Below are 19,998 nucleotides of genomic sequence, written 5' to 3'. Positions count from 1 at the left end.
GGTTACCTGGCAACAGCCAGGCGTGCCTGACTCACTGTAAAAAAGGGCTGCTCACCTCCCTCCTCTCTCTTGCTTTCTTGCTCCTGCTCCCCCTCTCTCCCCATTCCCTCACACACCCCCTTCCCTGTGCTCATTTGGCCGGCCTCCCCCCACCCCTGCCTTTCTCAGTCTCTACTCGCTTCCCCGTGCTCTATTCATATTATACTTGTGTGTGGCCCGTACCTCAGGGGGAAGGGATGCCTCGGCACGGGCCGGCAGAGACACCCTCTTCCCCGCACCTCCACTAAACATATCCTTGGTTTTCTTTTCTTTTTTTTACAAAACACAACAGTGCCTGCAGCCTGGGCTCCCAGAACTTTACCAATAATACTAATACTACTAATACTACTACTACTACTACTACTACTACTACTACTAATAATAATAATAATAATAATAATAATAAATATAATAATAATAATAAACTGCACTGTGTATGTGTCGGGGGTTGGAGGGCTTGTACCAGCTAGTGTATGCTGCCTCTTTTATTGGCAGCTCAGTGTCTGAGAGATCTGGAGGTTGGGGGCGGGGGTGTCCAGATTTGTTGAGATTGCTGGTCTGGTCTTCCTATGGGGCCGCCCTCCTCAACTTCTTCCAGCCTTTCCCCAATTCAACCACAGGAGTCTGAGACTTCAGCCCATTGGTCGGGTGTAAGTCTCTCCGTCTGTCTCAGTCAGCTGTTTGTTGGGCCCTTGTGGTGGTGGTGGGGGGCACATCTTTGTGGAGATGGGGGTGGAGGAGGAATGAGATGAGGAACTGTCAGTGGGCAGAACAGGAGAGAGATAATGACTGGGCTATAAAAAAAAAACAATTAAAGATAAAAAAAGAAAATCTGCACTGCCTCTGCTGTGGGCTCCCATTTTGGACACCAAATCAGAGCAGGAGCTGATGTTCCTGGCTGCACAGCCAGAACTGAGGAGATAAGAATGGACCGCCATGTCTCTATTCTGTGTCTGACTGTCCTGGGGACAAAGGACTTGAGGACACAAGATCTCACACTGAGACCTGATCTCCTTGCCTTTCTTTTATCAGGCTGTGGAGGGACCTTCTGACCACATAAAAGACAGGAGGAAGTCCCTAGTGACATTTACGAGTATGAAAATGCCCCTAGGCAGTCTGAAGCAGTGGTTGGAGCTGAAACTCACCTCTTCTGAGGCAAGCAGGGAGACCCTGTAGCACACCCAACCCTGACATTCCCACCTCTCAGGCCAAGACTCTAGCAAGCCTCCGGTTTCCCTTCTATTGGTGATCATTAGTCCTCGTGGGCATGCCCAGGCTTGACTGCAATATTCCTGAAACTGACATTTCCTATGTCTCCCTATGGCTCTACACAGGCACCATTCGGGGCAAACATACAAGGGAGAACCCTTGGAATCTTTCCCTATGACCACTGTACTGGCTGGTTTTGTGTGCCAACTTGACACAAGCTGTAGTTATCACGGAGAAAGGAGCCTCCCTTGAGGAAATGCCTCCATGAGACCCAGCTGTAAGGCATTTTCTCAATTAGTGATCAAGGGGGGAGGACCCAGCCCCTTGTGGTCTTGGGTTCTATTAGAGAGCAAGCTGAGCAAGCCAGAGGAAGCAAGTCAGTAAGTACCATCCCTCCATGGCCTCTGCATCAGCTCCTGCTTCCTGACCTGCTTGAGTTCCAGTCCTGACTTCCTTTGGTGATGAACAGCCATGTGGAAGTGTGAGCTGAATAAACCCTTTCCTCCCCAGCATGCTTCTTGGTCCTGATGTTTGTGCAGGAAGAGAAGCCCTGACCAAGACAACCACCATACTTCACACCCAACCCTGGAGTGTGACCATTACAATGTGGGTTGTTCTTGAAGTATGTTTGTCCACCATCTTGTCCCTTGCCTACTAGCTTAGACCATGTCCTCAGGAGGCCCTTGCTGTATTGAACGACTGGACAGTCTGGACCCACAATGTGCTAAACTTACAGGTGCCTCAGGAGGAACAAGCGCAAGGAAGTTTAATAAGATGGACGTGCTGCCTCTGAACAACCCAGCTCCCGTGGGAACAGGAGGCAGATGAGGGGATAATAAACCCAGTAAGGGCACAACGCTGCATCTTAGCTCCCTTCAGAAGATCCCTTGTAGCTGGCTCTGGTCACAAATGGGGCAAGGCCAGCTGAATCTCAGTACATGGTCAACTTTGGCAGGGGTTCTATTGCACCAGGCGGAGGTTCCTGGAGAAGGTTATTCCAGAGTGTGAGATGCATCAGAAGGACAGGAACCTTAGCCAGGGGGTCCTCCCTCCAGAGGGGGTGCTCCCTCCAGAGGGCATGCTCCCTCCACAGGGCGTGCTCCCTCCACAGGGTGTGCTCCCTCCACAGGGCGTGCTCCCTCCAGAGGGGGTTCTCCCTCCACAGGGCGTGCTCCCTCCACAGAGTGTGCTCCCTCCAGAGGGGGTGCTCCCTCCAGAGGGGGTGCTCCCTCCAGAGGGGGTGCTCCCTCCAGAGGGTGTGCTCCCTCCACAGGGCGTGCTCCCTCCACATGGGGTGCTCCCTCCACAGGGCGTGCTCCCTCCACAGGGGGTGCTCCCTCCAGAGGGTGTGCTCCCTCCAGAGGGGGTGCTCCCTCCAGAGGGGGTGCTCCCTCCACAGGGCGTGCTCCCTCCAGAGGGCATGCTCCCTCCACAGGGCGTACTCCCTCCACAGGGCGTGCTCCCTCCACATGGGGTGCTCCCTCCACAGGGCGTGCTCCCTCCACATTTACTCACACTCAACCTTAAAGATCATCCCCTATGTGGGACTGAAAGAAGCATGGAGGGGTATGGATAAAGGAAAGTGCCTGTCTTCTTCCAGAGTGCAGTGCCAGCTGGCTGGAGCATGGGTGCCTGAGTGAGCCGCTCTGAAGCACAGGAATGGAAACAAATCTCCAGGCTGCGGTGTTTGGGGAACCAACCTTGTTCTTGGACCTTCCTCTCTGCTTCCTGATGCCATGAGGCCAGTGGCCTTCCTCTGTCCAGCCCTTCCACATGCTGTTTCTGCTCTGCCACAGAACTAAATGCGTCGGAGCCAACCAACCACAGGTTGCAGCCCCAGCGCTAGGACTGCAGGTATGCACTGCTGTAACTGGCTAGTATTTCTTGGAAGGCAGATGGTGGCGACAGGTTCCCTAAGCTATTGTCTGAGAGTCTTTATATTTTCTCACTTTAAAAAAAAGATATTTTTTTAAATCTCTCCCTCTTTTTCCCACGTGTGTGTGTGTGTGTGTGTGTGTGTGTGTGTCTTACATGTGTGCAGGTACCTGTTGAGGCCAAAACAGGGCATCAGATACACTGGGGATAGTCACAGCAATTCTCAGCCAAATCCAGGGCCTCTGGAAGAACAGCAAGTGTTCCTAACCGCTGAGCCATCCATGTGTGCAACCCTGTTTCTTACACTGTAAAGGACAAGTGCCCTTAACCTGCGCTATCTCTGCAGGCAGCCCTGTTTCCTCCATTTTGAAGGGCAAGTGCTGTTGAGCTCTGAGCCACTTATCACCAGCCCCACTTCATCAGTCTTTAAAGGGCTGGTGTTCTTAACCTGTGAGCCATGTCTCCAGCCCTGGCAAGTGATCTTAAACTCAGGACTATCTCTCCAGTCTACTTCCTCTGTCTTTTAAGGGCTTGTACTCTTAACCTCTGAGCCGTCCCTCCAGTCCTACTTCCTCAGTCTCTAAAGGGCGATGCTCTCAGGTTCTCAGTCGTCTCTTTAGCCCTATTTCCTCCACCTTCAAAGGACGATTTAGGCATCAGTGGTCATGATTGACAGGTGTTGGCATTTAGTCTAGGCTCCGCCCCACAGTCGCCTGACTACAGCCAGGTGTGCCTGACTCACTATAAAAGGGGCTGCTCCACACACACACCCCGTCCCCTCCCCGTCCTCTCTCTTGCTTTCTTGCTTCTGCTCTGTCTTCTTGTTGCTGCTCTCCCCTCTCTCTCCAAGTGCTCATGGCCAGCCTCTCCTCCACCTCCTCCACCTCCTCCTCCTCCTCCTCCTCCTCTTCCTCACCGCAAGCCAAGCTCAGCAATGCAATTTAAGGTGAACCAATACCTGTGTGCTGTGGTGAAGAATAGTGAGGTGGAGCAAGACAAACCAACGTTCAAGACCCCACTGTCTACAGGGTCATATTTATGTTCCTTCTAAACATCATGGGTCCTTTCATGTGTCTGCTACAGCAAAACATTCTTTCACCTGTATCTGCTATAGCAAAACATCCTTTCACCTGTGTCTGCTTCAGTGAAACATTCTTCCACCTGTGTCTGCTTCAGTGAAACATTCTTTCACCTGTGTCTGCTTCAGTGAAACATTCTTCCACCTGTGTCTGCTTCAGTGAAACATTCTTTCATCTGTGTCTGCTTCAGTGAAACATTCTTTCACCTGTGTCTGCTTCAGTGAAACATTCTTTCACCTGTGTCTGCTTCAGTGAAACATTCTTTCATCTGTGTCTGCTTCAGTGAAACATTCTTTCACCTGTGTCTGCTTCAGTGAAACATTCTTTCACCTGTGTCTGCTTCAGTGAAACATTCTTTCACCTGTGTCTGCTTCAGTGAAACATTCTTTCACCTGTGTCTGCTTCAGTGAAACATTCTTTCACATGTCTGCCTTAGCAAAACCTCTTCTTACCTGTGTGCCCCAGCAAGACATCATTTGATGTAACTGACTTTCCAAGGAAACCAGAAGGTTCCACTTCAGGGCCCCACCCCACAAAGCCCTGGAAGCTATGAGCAGGCAGGATGGCAGCATGTAAGTAGCTAGTGTGGGGAGAAGGAAGGGGTTGGAGTGACACTTCCAGCTGAAATGTTGCCTCTGATTTCCAGAATAGGGTTATGCTTCTAAGTAAGAGCAGCTACGAGAGTACAAATGCCACAAAGCAAATTTAACACCCAGGGTCGGTCTTCCAGATGATTCTGTGGTGAGCCCAAAGTCAGTTTGTGATTCTGAACTAACTTCTGAACTCTTAGGCCTGGTGTTAGCCAACCTCCTGTTGGCTTGAACAGAACACCTCATAGAATTAAGGGAAGAAAGGTTTCACTCAGGCTCAGTACCATGCATCATGGTGGGGAAAGGCTTGGTTGCTGAGTGATTTAGCCTGTGTCTGATGAAGCCAGCAGTAGGTCATAGGTGATGGGAAGTGGAAGGAATGGACTGGATCCAGGGTGGGGCTGTAACCATCAAGGCCCTCCCCTGTTTTATCTCAGCTATTTCCACCTCCCAAAGGTCCCAGTACCACTAGCTTTGAACCAAGTATTCAAAAACATAAGCCAGTAGTAGGGGACATTTCACCTTCAGCCTAGAGGCATTCACAGAGGCCGTGTCCAGAGCAGTAACCAACTAGACCTCCCCTGCTCAGACTTCAGGAGAGGAAGTGTGAACAATCTCCATTGCCCACAGCTCTCTGAAAACACTGTCTGCTCCGACAGCACCCACAGGGGTTTCAGGTACACCTGAGATCCTAAGACCCACCATGAGAAGGTCAGAGGAGGAAAGCAGGCTAAAGGATGGGGGGGTCATAGGAGGTGCTGAGTGGAGGCCCTTAAGGGTCAGGGAGAAGGCCAAGGTGTGTCCCCAAGATGTGGAAAACAACCGGTGGAGTGGAAATAGGGGTTGAGTTTTGGGCACTTCCTGAGGCCTGCTTCCAGGCTGCCCCCAAGACCAGAACCTTCCTGTCTCAGATCCCATAGGAGCTACACGGTCCTTCCACTCAACAGACACAACACACCCCCACACCCACACTTACGCCCACACTGCAACCCCTTCCTTAACCACCCTCATCCACACCTCATGCTTGTATCCTTGGACAGGGGAGGGCAGGGAAGCTCTCTGAGTCACCAATGACCTTTGAAAAGGCTGAACAGAATTCCCTCAATGTTCCCACTAGAGGGCTCCCTCGCCCAGAGCCAGATCCCCTGAGCCAGTTCCCAAGGACACATCAGGGAAAGCCCTTTCCTACAAGAAGCCCTCCCAGGTTGAGGAACATGGGAAGTGGCTTCTCCCAACAATTTCCTATGTCATATCTCTCCCACAGTGGCATCACTGCATATACTGACCTCCAAAGAAGCTCTGCCTTCCATCTTCCTTCCTCTGTCTCCTCAGCTCCAAGGAACCCTCTGCAACACATAGGATTCCCTCACCACTGTGACTTAAGTGGTGGTGGCTCTGCACTATGTTTATGGCATCCGTGGAAATGGTCTGGCTCCCAGCTCCCTGTCCTGATCCCCAGATTCCACCTTGGCTCCCAGCTCCCTCCCTGGTCCCAAAGTCCCACCCTGGTTCTCAGATCCCGCCCTGGTCCCTAGTTCCTGCTCTGGTCTCCAGCTCCTGCCCTGACTTCCAGCTCGTGCCTTGGTTCCCACCTAGAGCCCTGGTCCCCAGCTCCCATCTGGTCCCCAGCTCATGTTGTGGTCCCCAACTCGTGTTGTGGTCCCCAACTCATGCCTTCGTCTCCAGCTCCCGCCATGACCCCCAGCTCTGCCCTGGCCCCCATCTCACACCCTGGACCCCAGCTTACACCCTGCCTTTCACACCTACATCAACTTCGTCACATGTCACATTACGTTCTGGTCACCTTCTACCTTCACAGCTTCTGCCATGTCATGAATGTATCACCATGTACTCATCTCCGGCCAATCCATGGTAGCTGAGCCACTTCCAACTTCCTTCTTTAAAAATAATGCTACGGTGAATGACATTCCCCTTGTAAGCCTGCTACTCTCAGACCTGAGGTTGAGGGCTTCTCAAGAGTGGGATTCGTGGATGTGTCCATCCACAGTTACATTACTATGTTACTGCAACAAAGTATCTGAGGCTAGTTAGGGATAAAAGAAAACAAGGTCTTCAGCTCTCACTATTTTGGAGACAGAAAATCCAAACAGCATGGTAAACTCCCACTGGGCCCCTAAGGTTGCCTCACTGTGGTGGTGTAGCATCACGGGAGGAACTTGCAATGGAAGTCACTGATTCATCCAGGTTGGCTGGCCAGTGAACTCCCAGAGTGGCTATCGCTTCCCAATGCTCACCCTTTTATACGGATCTGGGAATTCCAAACTCAAGTCCTCAAGTTTGCTAACAGTCTTAACCCACTGAGCTATCGCCCCAGGCCCTGATTTCTTTTCCTGACTACAGATTCCAGTAGGTTCCAGCACAACCTTGAAAATGGGTGCTGTGGTTTGGTGTGAAATTACCCCCACAGGCTGGTATTTAGAAGGTTCAGCCCCTAGCTGCTGACACCACTGCGAGCATGAGATCTAGCTGGCCAGTGTAGGATCATAGGGGCGGAGCTTACTGATATAACCTGGTCTGTTTCCATCCTGATCTCTGTTCTACCTGGACTGCTGAGATGGAGCAAGCAGAGCCCCGAGCTCGTTGCCATGGATACGAGCAGCTCCAGTACCACACCTTCCCCCATGGTGGACCAAGTCCTCTGGACAGTGACCAAAACAGACCTCTCCCCGCTGGGCTTTTTCTGTGATGTATTATCGCACTGACAAGAAAAGGATCGGCTTACCCATGAGCGTTCTTCATAGGCATGGACCCCAGTTCATCCTCTTGATGTGATGTCATCTGAGCTCCGCCCACATAGCCGCACACCTACAGCATTCTTGTGCTTTTCTGAAACGCTCTTCATCTTTCCAAGCCTCAGGCTGCTGCGCCTTCTCTGAGCTGCTGAGACAGGTGCACCTACCACACCGGTGGGCCTGGAGGGTCTGCTTTGTCAGTAACCATTTAACTGGGGCATATCTGCATATTGACCCCGCTGACCAGCTGGCTCCTGGAAGACAAATGGCTTGCAGTAAATTTCTTTGACCTGTAAGCAGCATAGTACTTTTTGCAATATGCAGGTGTCAGATGTGTGGTGGCGCCCACTGACCTTTCTGCACTATGGGTTCACAGAAAACAAAACCGGAGAGACCAAGGTTGAAAGAAGAGGGATCATAAAGGCCTGAACCAGCCTTGGGGGGGGGGGATCTCCGTACTTCACATATACTGGCAGGCTAGTCCATCATAGAGCCCAGCCACCACACCGTTTTACGGCTAAAGAAAGAAGCCTTACAGAGATTGACTCACCTTTCACACCATGTCCAACTCAGAACTTGTATCTGCGTTTGTTTCCTGACTTCCAGGCTCCCACAAAGAAATATCACTTCTGCAACTAGTCAGGCATCACACAGGTAGTCCCTGGCCCAGGCAAGCCCCGGGTCCCACAGGCCCACATTGAACAATTTGTGTTAAGGAATCTGAAGGATGTGTATGGAGACCTACCTACTAATGTTTACCATGAGTGCATTACTCACAGTTCAATTAAGCAAGTGTGGGACCGTGAGAGGTAGCCTGGTTCCTGGTTGAGCTAAGGCTAGAAGCCCCAGGGAACCTGTAGGGACGGTAGGCGCTTTGCCTATTCTGGGGTACCAGGCCCCTGTCACTAGCCATGGCCCCCTATAGATTTGTGCCCATCAGTCACATAAGGGTAATGCCCCAAGCCCCCCACAGGTAGGAAAGGACATGACCACAGGTCACATAGACTCAAGACAGATCTCCATTTTATGAGGTATCTAAAGGCCCAGAGGCTCAGCCAATAACCTTTCCTTTCCAGACACTCCTTCCTGAAGTTTATTTAATGTCAGGCCCACCCTGAAAAGGGGGTTGTGGTTTCACACATCTACCTTCCACCATGACAATAAATGCCTTAAAACCATGAACTGCCTCTTTTCGTTAGGGATCAACCGTGGGGAGCCACGGAGATGGTCTTGGCCTACAGAGCCACTGTCTAATCTCCTGTAGAAGGCCTCTCTGTGCTCCCAGCCACAACCACCACCAAGCTCGAGCCAAGTCTGCTGACAAGTGAAGCCAAGGACTCTTCCGGCGAGACCAGTCCCCTTCCCCCTCTTACCCCTAGGTCCAGCCTCGTCACAGGCCCAGGGACCCCTGAACCAGCTCTGGCTGTCCGAGCCTCAGACTGCACTTCCCCACTCCCAGAGCACTGTCCTGGGGCTTCCCTACACCTGCCCAGCAACAGTGTGGGGTAAGTGTGGTCAACTTCCTGCATCCTGTCTCCCCAAGTGGCTGATCCCTGTGGTGGAGCCGATGCAGGACCAACAACCCTACAAGCAAAGACAGAAAACAAAAGCAAAGGCTCATGGATATTGAGACACGAAGATAAGAAGAAATGGCAAACCCAGAGCACACTGAGTAAGAAGCCAGGCGTTCAGGCAGATTGCAGCTAGAAAAGCACAGGAAGATAGACAGGTAGGAGCCATGGGCCCAGAAAAACAGGCAGTACTAAGAGGCCTTGAACAGGGCCAGCAGGTGGCCCAGGCTGCTGGGACAGGTTAGTCCCTGGGTGACCCAGGCATCCAGCAGCCCAGGGCAGGCACAGAGCTCAGGTCTTGTGACTGAAGGGTAGTCTCAGTCAGAACCTTTATAAGGCCTTGGTCAGGGCTAGAACCAATCACAGCTGGAACCAGAAGGGCAGAGCCAGCTTTGGTGAGGGAGAGCAATCTACAGCCCTTGTTAGTTTCCTGTCTGTGTCTGTTTCTAGGGCTCCCTAGTCCCAGTGTCTTTGTTCTTTGGCACTCACACATGTGAACTCTAATTTGGGATTTTTGAGGTAGCGATGGTCGCCTCATAAAGCCATGGCTGTTTCTGCTGACCCAAGGTGTGGTATTTGGCATCTTACTGGCCCATGACACCTTCCATTTACATGGCCTTGTTGGCCACCTGCAACCCAGACCCAGTCACGCTGTAGGCATGGAGTTGGGATGGGGTGGCCCTTCCCATGGATTAGGCTGGGTCCATTTGCTCTTGTGACAGCAAGGTATGTGCTGGCTGTCACCCCAGCTTTACATATAAAGGACCAGAGCAGCCTGGGCCCCATATAGAGCTGGTGAGAGGCCCTCGGTTGACAATGGCCCCTTGAATATTGAGTCTATGCCACAAAGCCAGACAGGAATGACCATCCCCATGGCTCCTCAAGCTGAGGAGGTGTATGTGTCTAGAGAGTCCCTCAGAGAAAGAACCCACCTGACTCTAACCCCAGGTCTGAGACAGATGAGCTAGCCTAAGAACGTGGCATTGAGGAAGAGCTTGGGGACCTTACAGCCCTCAGCACTTCAAGCACCTGGTCCTGTGTGACCACCAAACCCGAGGCTCCTCTCCTGAGCAGGGGGACAAAGAGCTGGGTCTTTCTTGGGTGTCTGGCAGCTGTGAATCTGTAAAGGCTTAGCATGAAGAAGCAGTCCAACCTCTCCCTCCCTCCAGCAACTACAAAAATTCCACCAGCCCCAAGCCTCAGGGTCAACCCCATGGTGGGTCTCTCACACCAGAAGCCCCTATCCCACCATCCATGCCTTGGCCCAAAACTGTGGAGACCTGATGGTGGGGCCCAGAACAGACCCTTTCTCTGCCCCACCCCCTTCATCAGGTGTGGTCCGGCTTCCTGACAAGTCTCCACAGCAGAGCAATTGGTCTTCATTCCAAAGCTCCCTGTGGGATGTGCCTAGCCCACACTCCACACACCCCAACAAGGGGAGGGCAAGAGGTGAGGTGCTGGTGGGACAAGCAAAGGGCTATTTTTAGCTCATGCTAAAGCTTACTCAGGAAATGGTTCCATTAAAGCTGTCATCCTCAAAGGCCATCCAGAGACAGAGACGTGTGCCTGGGAAGGTTTATGAGTTCAGACACCCAGGTTGGGAAATCCTCCCAGATGAGCCATCACGTGACCTAAACTTAAGGATAAGGCTGAATTTAGAAAGTATGGCTTTAAGGACAATCCCCTGCATCCCAGCCTTATCCCCTTCAGCAAGTCCTTCTAGGGAAGGAATAGGCCCCATTCAGGACCTGTGACCCCCCACACCATATTTTTCCAGTTTCCCAGTAGGTCCAGCACACCAAGTCAGTCACTGAGCTTACTACCCTCTAGTACCTTGTCAGAACCCTAGTCTCAGAGCCTGGTCATTGAAGAAGATTCCCCACAACTGCAACTTCTCCATCATCCACTGGTCAAAACCTGTTTCCCCCAAGCTCTTTCCACACCACCCTCTTGCAAACCCCAGGTCTTGGCTGAATCCCCAGGGAGGAGCGTTGTGGCTACAGCCAAGGCGACCCCCAGTGTGCATTTCCTGGATGATGAAGGAATGAGCACTGTCGGGACCAAGATAAACTACAGTGTCTGGGCTCTTCTAATTCTGCCCCTCCCAGCCCTTCTCAAACCTACCTTCACCATCTCTCCTGGAGTCCAGAGAGGCTTGCTCTCAGCCCTCCTCAGACCCTATCAGCAATGCTCTTCAAAACCCAGAGCAAACCTGCCTCTAGGGCAGCAGTTTTTAACCTGTGGGCCACGACCCCTTTAGGCTCTCATATCAGATATCATGCATATCAGTTCATAACCATAGCAAAATTACAGTTGTGAAGTAGCAATGAGACAATTCTATGGTTGGGGGGTCACCACAACACCAGGAGCTGTATTAAAAGGTTGCATCATTAGGAAGGTTGAGAACGACTGATCTAGCATCTATGCTGAGTATTCCAACTTGCCTTCTCCCATACGCCAGCCTTTGTCCCTGCACTGGGAATACTCAGAAAGCAGAGGCCAAGCTCTGCTTCCACTCCAGATTCTGTACCCTCCAACCACTGCTCACTCTCACCCTAACCTGGACAGGCTCTGTAAAAGAAGGGCCTGGGAAAGGTTGGCCTTAACAATGAAGATGGTCCCTCATCTACCTGCCTTTTAGATAGTGAGAGACAAGGAGAAGGTTTTAGGGACATAATTCCTCACAAGAAGGGACAGACCTGCTCAAAGCCAGGCCAGAAATCCAGGGTCATAGTCCAGGTAGGCCCCTTTACAGAAAAGGGTTCAGAGAGCATGCTCCAAGAAATCCCCTTGCCCTTCTCTACCAGAGACCAAGGGAGGGGCAGAAACCAGGAGAAGCTTGTAAAGGGCTTTGAAGATGAAACAGGCCTGTAGCCAAAGATTGTTGACACAGCCACACTAGGAACTGCAGCTAAAGAGGCCAGGCGCTGCCAAGCCAATAAAACACAGCTATTGTCTCCTTTTGGCCCCTTTTATAAGCCAACAGTGCCTGGACTATATAAAAGGGCCTTCGATGACCCAGGGGACATAAGGCCTCAGCTCCAAGCACTGTCAACTTCTCTCCTCGCACGTGTCCTCTCCTCCACCATGACCTGTGGCTTTCAAACTGGAAACTTCGGCTGCGCCTCAGCCTGTGGGCCCCGTCCCGGCCGCTGCTGCATCACTGCAGCTCCCTACAGGGGCATCTCCTGCTACCGCGGACTCTCAGGGGGCTTCGGCAGCCGCAGCGTCTGTGGGGCCTTCCGCTCTGGCTCCTGTGGACGCAGCTTCGGATACCGATCCGGAGGCGTCTGCGGACCCAGCCCCCCCTGCATCACCACCGTCTCTGTCAACGAGAGCCTGCTCACCCCCCTCAACCTGGAGATCGACCCCAATGCTCAGTGCGTGAAGCATGAGGAGAAGGAGCAGATCAAGTGCCTGAACAGCAGGTTCGCGGCCTTCATCGACAAGGTGGGTGTCCTGGACCAGCCCTTCCTGGAGCACAGCAGGACACAGCCAACGCTAGGCGCTGAGGGGAAATCAGAGTGGAGACATACCCATAGAACCGCCAAAGTACCTTTCAGGCTAGTGCGGGGAAACAAACTGAAGGCACCCTTAGAACGCAGAGCAGGGCTTACGGGGCCCAAACCCGGCCTCTCCAGTGTGTGAGACCATGGAGATGCTTCTGTAGGAAGTGGGGTGTCCTAACCATGTCAAGGTCAACTGTGAAGACTGCTTGGAGGCTTATTTTACAGAGCCTTTTGAATCTCATGTAGCCGCCGGGGCCAGCACGCTTTGTTAGAGTTACTACACGAGCTCAGCACGCAGGCAGCGCTATAGCCACAACCCCGGGTCCTCGGGGCCTTAGGCAGAGCGAAGAACTCAAGTCTGCAGCTGTCTTTACAGAATCCAGGCATCCACATGCAGCAAGCGCCAAGGAGAGAACAGCTGGGGGTGCTGGGGACACATGAGACACTAAAGGTAGCACAAGGAAGAACTTGCTAAGGACATGGCAAGGTCATTAAACACAGGCATCTGAATCTGGGAGAGGACCAACCTGGTAGCGGGGAGATGGGAGCAACAGGCAGGCAGTGGCCCGATAATCTGTAATAATAGTGTTGAGGTACGTCCCCTGCCAATCAACGGTCTCTCCCTGCCGTCAGCTGTGTTCCTGGTCCTTCAATCCCACCCTTGAGCTCAGAAACACAAGCGTTCCTGGACTTGGGTCCCAGGTGCTTATTATTCTAATTGCGATGTTGTTGCAGGGATCCAGTAATCTGCACACACTCGTTCACTTTCCAGAGTTTACAGTCCGCCTTCCTAAACAGGCTCACCCGTCCATTTGCAGGCTGGCTCTCACAGATGCCTTACTGGGCTATCTTCTTGAGGTAGAATGCCTCTCTGCACCTTTCTAAAAGGTGCTTTAGCCACCCCACCCTGTGGAAGGCTTTATCCAAAGTCTAAGAAGAGGCAGCTGAGTTGGACCGGGTTAAGCACGTTCAGCGACACCAGGTGAATTGACTGAAGTTAGCTCTCAGGAGGGAGTTCCAGATTACCACCTGCCTTCAGCCCCAGTGTGGCTGTGGAAAACACATGCCAGCGAAGAAGAAGGACATCACACACACACACACACACACACACACACACACACACACACACACACACACCTGCCCTCTGATCCTGCAAGAGTCTGTTCTCAGACTTTAACTCTGGATGGCAGGTGCGCTTCCTGGAGCAGCAGAACAAGCTGCTGGAGACCAAGTGGCAGTTCTTCCAGAACCGCAAGTGCTGTGAGAGCAATGTGGAGCCTCTGTTCGAGGGCTACATCGAGACTCTGAGGCGGGAGGCTGAGTGTGTGGAGGCCGACAGCGGGAGGCTGGCTGCTGAGCTCAACCATGCACAGGAGGCCATGGAGGGCTACAAGAAGAGGTGAGGGCCACTGGGGAGTCTTGATAGGAGCTCCCTGGGTACAGAAGAGCTGGCCTGTAGGTGGGGTCTCTGCCTGCCTGGGTCAGGAAGCCCACCCCTATCCTGTCAATCAAGGAGCTCTCCCCCTGACTTCCTTCAGGCAGAGTCTCTCTCCTTCATAGGGTTGCCGTCATCCCTTTAAGCTGCCCAAGGTTCCCTCCCTTTCTCCACCTAACTTTCCTGGTCTCCAGAACTCACCCTTAAGTCCCTGGATGTTGTTTGTAGGGGTCTACTCTCTGCCAACACTTCCACACATCATGTAGACACAGCAGAATGCTACCAATCCAGCCAGCAGTGTGCATGGTCCCTGCCCTTGGGGGGTGTAGTCTTCTGGGAGGCAAGCATGACATGGTCATGTATGGAGGCAGCTCCATGTGACACAGCCATGAAGGGTGGACAACAGGCCTCAGAGGAACCGACCAGCCTTCTTCAGTGGCATGCTCTACTACAGCCTCTGGCATCTACCTCTGTCCCTGAGTTGGCCTTCCCTCAGAGTGGTCCCTTGGCTCAGTCCAAGAAGAGATAATAGACAAGGTGCTGACCAAGGACTCAGAGTGAAGGATAAGGAAAAACAGCCAGCTCCATCTCCTTAACCTTAGACATCCACTCACACATCTATGTTCACATACATGTACATGCACACACGATCACAAATGTTCATATACATGCATATTCAGACACATGCATGTTCACACATAGGTGCATGTTCACATACACACTCAGATCTTCATGTGCACATATGTGTGCATGCACAGACATATGTGCACATACATGCATACACACTCAGACATGCAGACACATGCATGTTCACACACAAATGTGTGTTCACATACACACTCATATATATGTGCATGCATAGACACATATGTTCACATATGTGCATATATACTCATACATGCATGTTCACATACATGCACACAAACACATGTGTGTTTGTATGTACAAATGCACAGCTTTCAAATATCACTATCCTATCTCTACTGCAAAGACCCGATGTGCTCACAGGCATATGACCCCTTACAGATCCTCTAAGGAGGCCTATAGGTCAGGCTGCTCTGTGGGCTGGCTTCATGGCTGTTTGAATAAGGCCTCCTTTCCCTCCCCCTTCAGGTATGAAGAAGAAGTTGCACTCCGGGCCACAGCAGAGAATGAGTTTGTGGCTCTAAAGAAGGTAAGTGATTGAAGCTAGTCCCCACCCAGTTCCACCCTGCCCTGTCCCCTCTGGCCTGCCAGATGGCAGCCAGATCCCTCTAGCCCAAGAGAAAGCTAGCTTCATGACTCTCCGCAAACCCCAACAGGATGTGGACTGTGCCTACCTGCGCAAGTCAGACCTGGAGGCCAATGCAGAGGCACTGACCCAGGAGATCGACTTCCTGAGGCGACTGTATGAGGAGGTGAGGACAGTGACACACATGAGACTCTGAAGGAGTTCCCAAACACACAAGCTCCCCTGATAAGGAACATAATATGATACTTGAGGCCAGGTCAGAGGCTGGAGTGTTGGGGTGGGGACCTAAGGAGCCAGACTGACTGACACAGCAGGAGCAAGAGGTACACCAGGGACAAACTGTCTACCCAGAGACCAACCCAGTCCTTCCTGAACCAACAGGTACAGCCCAGTCTTGCTGGCCCAGGTGCAAATGATCTAAGAAAAAAACCAGGTCCCAGGGCACAGTCTGTTCCTAAGGAGACATGCAGATACAACCCAGCATGGGTTCTCTGGATCTAAGCAACTCTGTGGTTGCCTCAAAAGACACTTACAAACCGAAAGGCTGTTGCTTCTCTAAGGGCCAGGAGTTGAACAGCAGATATGGCTGGTAGCTACTACAAGAGAGCCATGGTGATTACAGGCATGGGAGATAAGGAAAAACCCAGGTAACCTGACTATCTTCCTTCTTTCTCCTCCTGCAGGAGACCCGCATCCTCCACGCCCACATCTCAGACACCTCCGTCATCGTCAAGATGGACAACAGCCGGGACCTGAACATGGACTGCGTCATTGCTGAGATCAAGGCTCAGTACGATGACATTGCCAGCCGCAGCCGCGCAGAGGCCGAGTCCTGGTACCGCACCAAGGTGAGAGGTCAGGACATCTGTCCTTAGATGAGACAGTGGGAAGGACTCCAGGATCTATCAGAAAAGGCTTCTTCTTGCACACCAGGAAACACAAGAGGATGGCACACAGCTCTAGGCTGAGGAGGCAGCCCAGCCTGCCCACTGTGCATCTTGCACACTCGGTGGCAGTGTGCTCACTGGGTCAATGTTACAACCTGAGCCTCATGGGCACCTCTGCTTCCCCCCTACCTCCAGTGTGAGGAAATAAAGGCCACAGTGATCCGGCATGGAGAGACCCTGCGTCGCACCAGAGAGGAGATCAATGAGCTGAACAGAATCATCCAGAGGCTGACAGCCGAGATCGAGAATGCCAAGTGCCAGGTGTGTAAGGTTCAGCTGCTCTGAGACCAGAGAGGCTGGGTACCTACTCGGTGCCACACAGTCAGCTTGTGTCCTGCTTGGAGCTTACCATTTAGTCTTCCAACATTGGCACAGCTGGGTTTTCTGATCACACTCACTCAGGTTGACCCATGGGAACAAGGCAAGAGGCTGCTTCTAGAATGTTCCCGACTGGTGGGAGAGACTGGATAATGTGCTGATAATGGACAGTGGGACCCAGAGACCCTTGGCTATCCCGTTCTCTTCTGTGTCCCCAGAACACCAAGCTGGAGGCTGCTGTGACCCAGTCTGAGCAGCAGGGAGAGGCTGCCCTCACCGATGCCCGCTGCAAGCTGGCTGAGCTGGAGGCTGCCCTGCAGAAGGCCAAGCAGGACATGGCCTGCCTGCTCAAGGAGTACCAGGAGGTGATGAACTCCAAGCTGGGTCTGGACATCGAGATCGCCACCTACAGGCGCCTGCTGGAGGGCGAGGAACAGAGGTGGGTTCCTTCCCCACTCCACTATCTCTAGAGCCTTTCCTGCTTAGCCTCCCTGCTCCTAGTCTTTGTGTGTCAGTTTCAGCACCATGAACCAACAGAAGCTAGGGACATTTCTGACTGGAGCCTGGTGCTCTCGAACTGGCCTTAGGTATCCTAATCACACAAGCCATTGTCGCCACAGGACCAGAGCTCCCGCCTCAAAGGAGCCTGTGAGGATTAGAACCAGTGTCCTACCTCTAGCTCAGCATTCCCTTGGGTCCTTATGCTTGTCTCTTGTGATGGTGGGCATGTTGCCTAGGTTCATGAGTTAGAGCTGCTGGCCAACATCTGCCCTGGCCTTTGTGCTGTATCTAGAGGATACAGCCATTGCTATTTGCATTGCTGTGACCACAGTGCCAGACGGAAGATCGCAGCAGAGAAGGCTTTTCTTTGGCTCAGAGTTTCAGATCGCCTGGGCCCATTGTAGCAGGAGGAGTGAGGCAAGACAGTTCAGGTCACAGCATGGAAATATGTTAAGGGGCTGTTCACATGGCAGCACACCAGACAAGAAGGAGCCAGAGTTTGGGTATAGCACAGGAAGCCTCACTTCCTCCAGCTCAGCTTCACCTCAGAGGTTCCACAGCTGCCCAAAACAGCACCAGCAGTCAGACGGACCTTTCAAAGCACCAGCCTGTGGGAGCCATTCCCTCCTAAAGCTGAGCCCATCCAAGTCTGTCAGGAACTCGTTCAGGCTGCACACCACAGAACCGGCTGGATGGAAGCAATTAAGACCGGAATCCAGTCAGAAGTCTGCTCAGTAGGGTGTCCCGTATGGCCACAACCACCACAAAGATAGCTCCTTCTCTGTGACAGGAAGATAAACATGAGCAGGAATGTGGCACCTGAGGGAAAGCTGATAATCTGTCTGTTCTGACTTCTCTCTCTTCTCTGCCTTTCCTCCCCTCAGGCTGTGTGAAGGCGTGGGAGCCGTGAATGTGTGTAAGTATAATGAACCCTGAAAGGGAGCCACATCGGGGCACCGGCAAACATTTCCCGTGTGCTATTCAGACACTGGGCAAGCATCACTAGTAACTCCAGTCTAGAGGACTAGGTTGCTCATGCAGAAAGACTGAGGTGAGCGCTCGGAATGTCTGGGGTCAGAAAGGAGAAAGATGTCACCCCAAGGGACCTCGGAGTCACTTAATATAATGTCTGCCCTGTAGAAGTGAGGAAGCTGGAGTCACAGAGAGGTTAAACGCAGACGCACATCCATAATTCAGGCTTCCTGGCTCCCAAGAGGAGGCTCCTCTACACAACTTACAAACTAAAAACGGAGGCTTTTTGTGCCATTCCTCAGAGGGCTGGAGTAAACAAACGGACCAAGGGAAGGTGACAGGCTGGGGTGGCTGCCGGCCAGGACTCAGAACCGACCCTGCCTTTGTTCTCACAGGTGTCAGCAGCTCCCGTGGTGGAGTTGTGTGCGGGGACCTCTGTGTGTCTGGTTCAAGGCCTGTGACAGGCAGTGTCTGCAGTGCCCCATGCAGCGGGAATGTGGCAGTGAGCACAGGCCTGTGTGCACCCTGTGGAAGTGGCCCCTGTAACCAGGGGAGGTGTTAGGAGTCAAGAGGGAGCCATGAAGCAGCCTGGCCTACAAGGCTGACCTCGGAGGCCTCAAGGTCTGTTGCCCATCCTCAGTAGCTGCCCCTCCAGCTACCTGCTGGCAAGGGGCTTGCTGCTGATAGATCAGCCTCCTGCCTCAGCTGCAGCCCTGGGAATACCCAGTGCTGCTTCCTGCACCTCTGGCCTCTAGACCCTGCTGTGCAATAAACTGTGCTGACTCTCAGAGCTGTGTAAGACGTTGTGCTTTCTTGTGGTGGGCTTGTAATGTCACCTAGGGAGCGCCGGCGTGGTGATATGGCCTGGTGACTGGAACCACTGGGGCCTGTGCTTATGGGAGGGTTCTATGGGCCCTGTTCCCAAACAGAATTCCCTCCCCATCCCCACCAGGCAGAGCTCAACGAACAGGTTCCCCATATCATACCTACTAAACCATGTGGCTTTGGGGGTGTATCCCAGTGTTGCCCACCAACCAAAGAGAGATTTGACCCCTGATACCTGTTTTCCCCAAACACACATCCTGTGTTCACTCCTGGTAGACTCCTTCCTCCCTCAATCAATCCCTGTGGTTATGATACAGCAAGACAGATAGGCTTCCTTCCTCCAACCAGAGGCCACAGGCTCTGCTGAAAGGCAAAGTTCTGTGTGGGAATGTGTATGTATGTGTGTGTCTGTCTTTCTGCCTGTGTCTGCCTGCTTGCTGACCTGCTTGTCTGTCTGCCTGCCTGCCTTTGTGTGTGTATGTCTGTCTGCCTGCCTGCCTGCCTGCCTGCTGACCTGCTTGTCTGTCTGCCTCCCTGCCTTTGTGTGTGTCTGTCTGTCTGTCTGCCTGCCTTTGTGTGTACATGTCTGTTTGCCTGCCTGCCTGCCTACCTGCCTGCTTATCTGTCTCTGTGTGTGTCTGTCTGCCTCCCTGACTGTCTGTCTGTCTTTCTGACTGCCTATTTGTCTCTGCCTGCTGCCTGCCTGTCCACCCACATCCTACTTGCTTCTCCCACATATTTACTCCTTGCACCCTAACCCCACACACTCATACTTTACAGCAGCAATCCTCGGAAGTGTCACCAGAGCCACTTTGTGTTGCTCTGGACCCCATTCCTCATCACCATTGCCACCTCATCACCTTGTTCCCAGCACCCATCCCCCACACTAAGATGGTCACTCTGTTCCTCTTGGATTGCCCTCACTGGTCCCAGGATGTTCCAGAATAGAAGACCCAGAAAAGCTCTGAGCCAGACCTTCAATGTCCTCCATCCCCAAGCATCAACAACCGGTGCTCTCCCTCCTCCCTCCCTCCTCCTCCCCTCTCTTAGCCCATGGCGTCTTCCCTACCTACTCACACACCCTTAAAAATTCCCCACCCCCTCACTCTTTAGGTCTTCGGTCCTCTGGGATCCAGACTAAACT

At 52.6% G+C, this 19,998-nt stretch overlaps 1 protein-coding gene and 1 long non-coding RNA gene across 3 annotated transcripts; one reads left to right on the top strand and one right to left on the bottom strand.

Annotated features, from left to right (window-relative positions):
* Positions 1-479: 479 nt before the first annotated feature.
* LOC148004992 (uncharacterized) lies at positions 480-9,231 on the bottom strand. Of its 2 annotated transcripts, none has more exons than XR_015624993.1 (5): positions 8,096-9,231; positions 7,536-7,799; positions 6,560-6,690; positions 6,079-6,138; positions 480-795 (listed from the first exon to the last, which is right to left on the bottom strand). It is a non-coding gene; the product is annotated as an uncharacterized LOC148004992 (long non-coding RNA). The 2 variants fall into 2 exon arrangements; XR_015624994.1 differs by lacking the exon at positions 480-795 and adding an exon at positions 1,991-2,230 and having other exon boundaries at positions 6,597-6,690; positions 8,096-8,661.
* A 2,902-nt stretch (positions 9,232-12,133) lies between these two features.
* Krt83 (keratin 83) lies at positions 12,134-18,817 on the top strand. The gene is given in 9 exon segments (NM_001389278.1): positions 12,134-12,566; positions 13,816-14,024; positions 15,174-15,234; positions 15,362-15,457; positions 15,975-16,139; positions 16,374-16,499; positions 16,775-16,995; positions 17,942-17,973; positions 18,425-18,817. Coding segments are annotated over 9 exon segments (1,440 nt in total). The 5' UTR covers positions 12,134-12,203; the 3' UTR covers positions 18,592-18,817.
* Positions 18,818-19,998: the final 1,181 nt, after the last annotated feature.

This window comes from Rattus norvegicus, chromosome 7 (genome assembly GCF_021556685.1).
Source record: "Rattus norvegicus strain SHRSP/BbbUtx chromosome 7, alternate assembly SHRSP_T2T, whole genome shotgun sequence".
NCBI classification, from domain to species: Eukaryota; Metazoa; Chordata; class Mammalia; order Rodentia; family Muridae; genus Rattus; species Rattus norvegicus.
The sequence above is the reverse complement of the archived record's forward strand: the minus strand, read 5'-3'. Positions and strand labels throughout refer to the sequence as shown.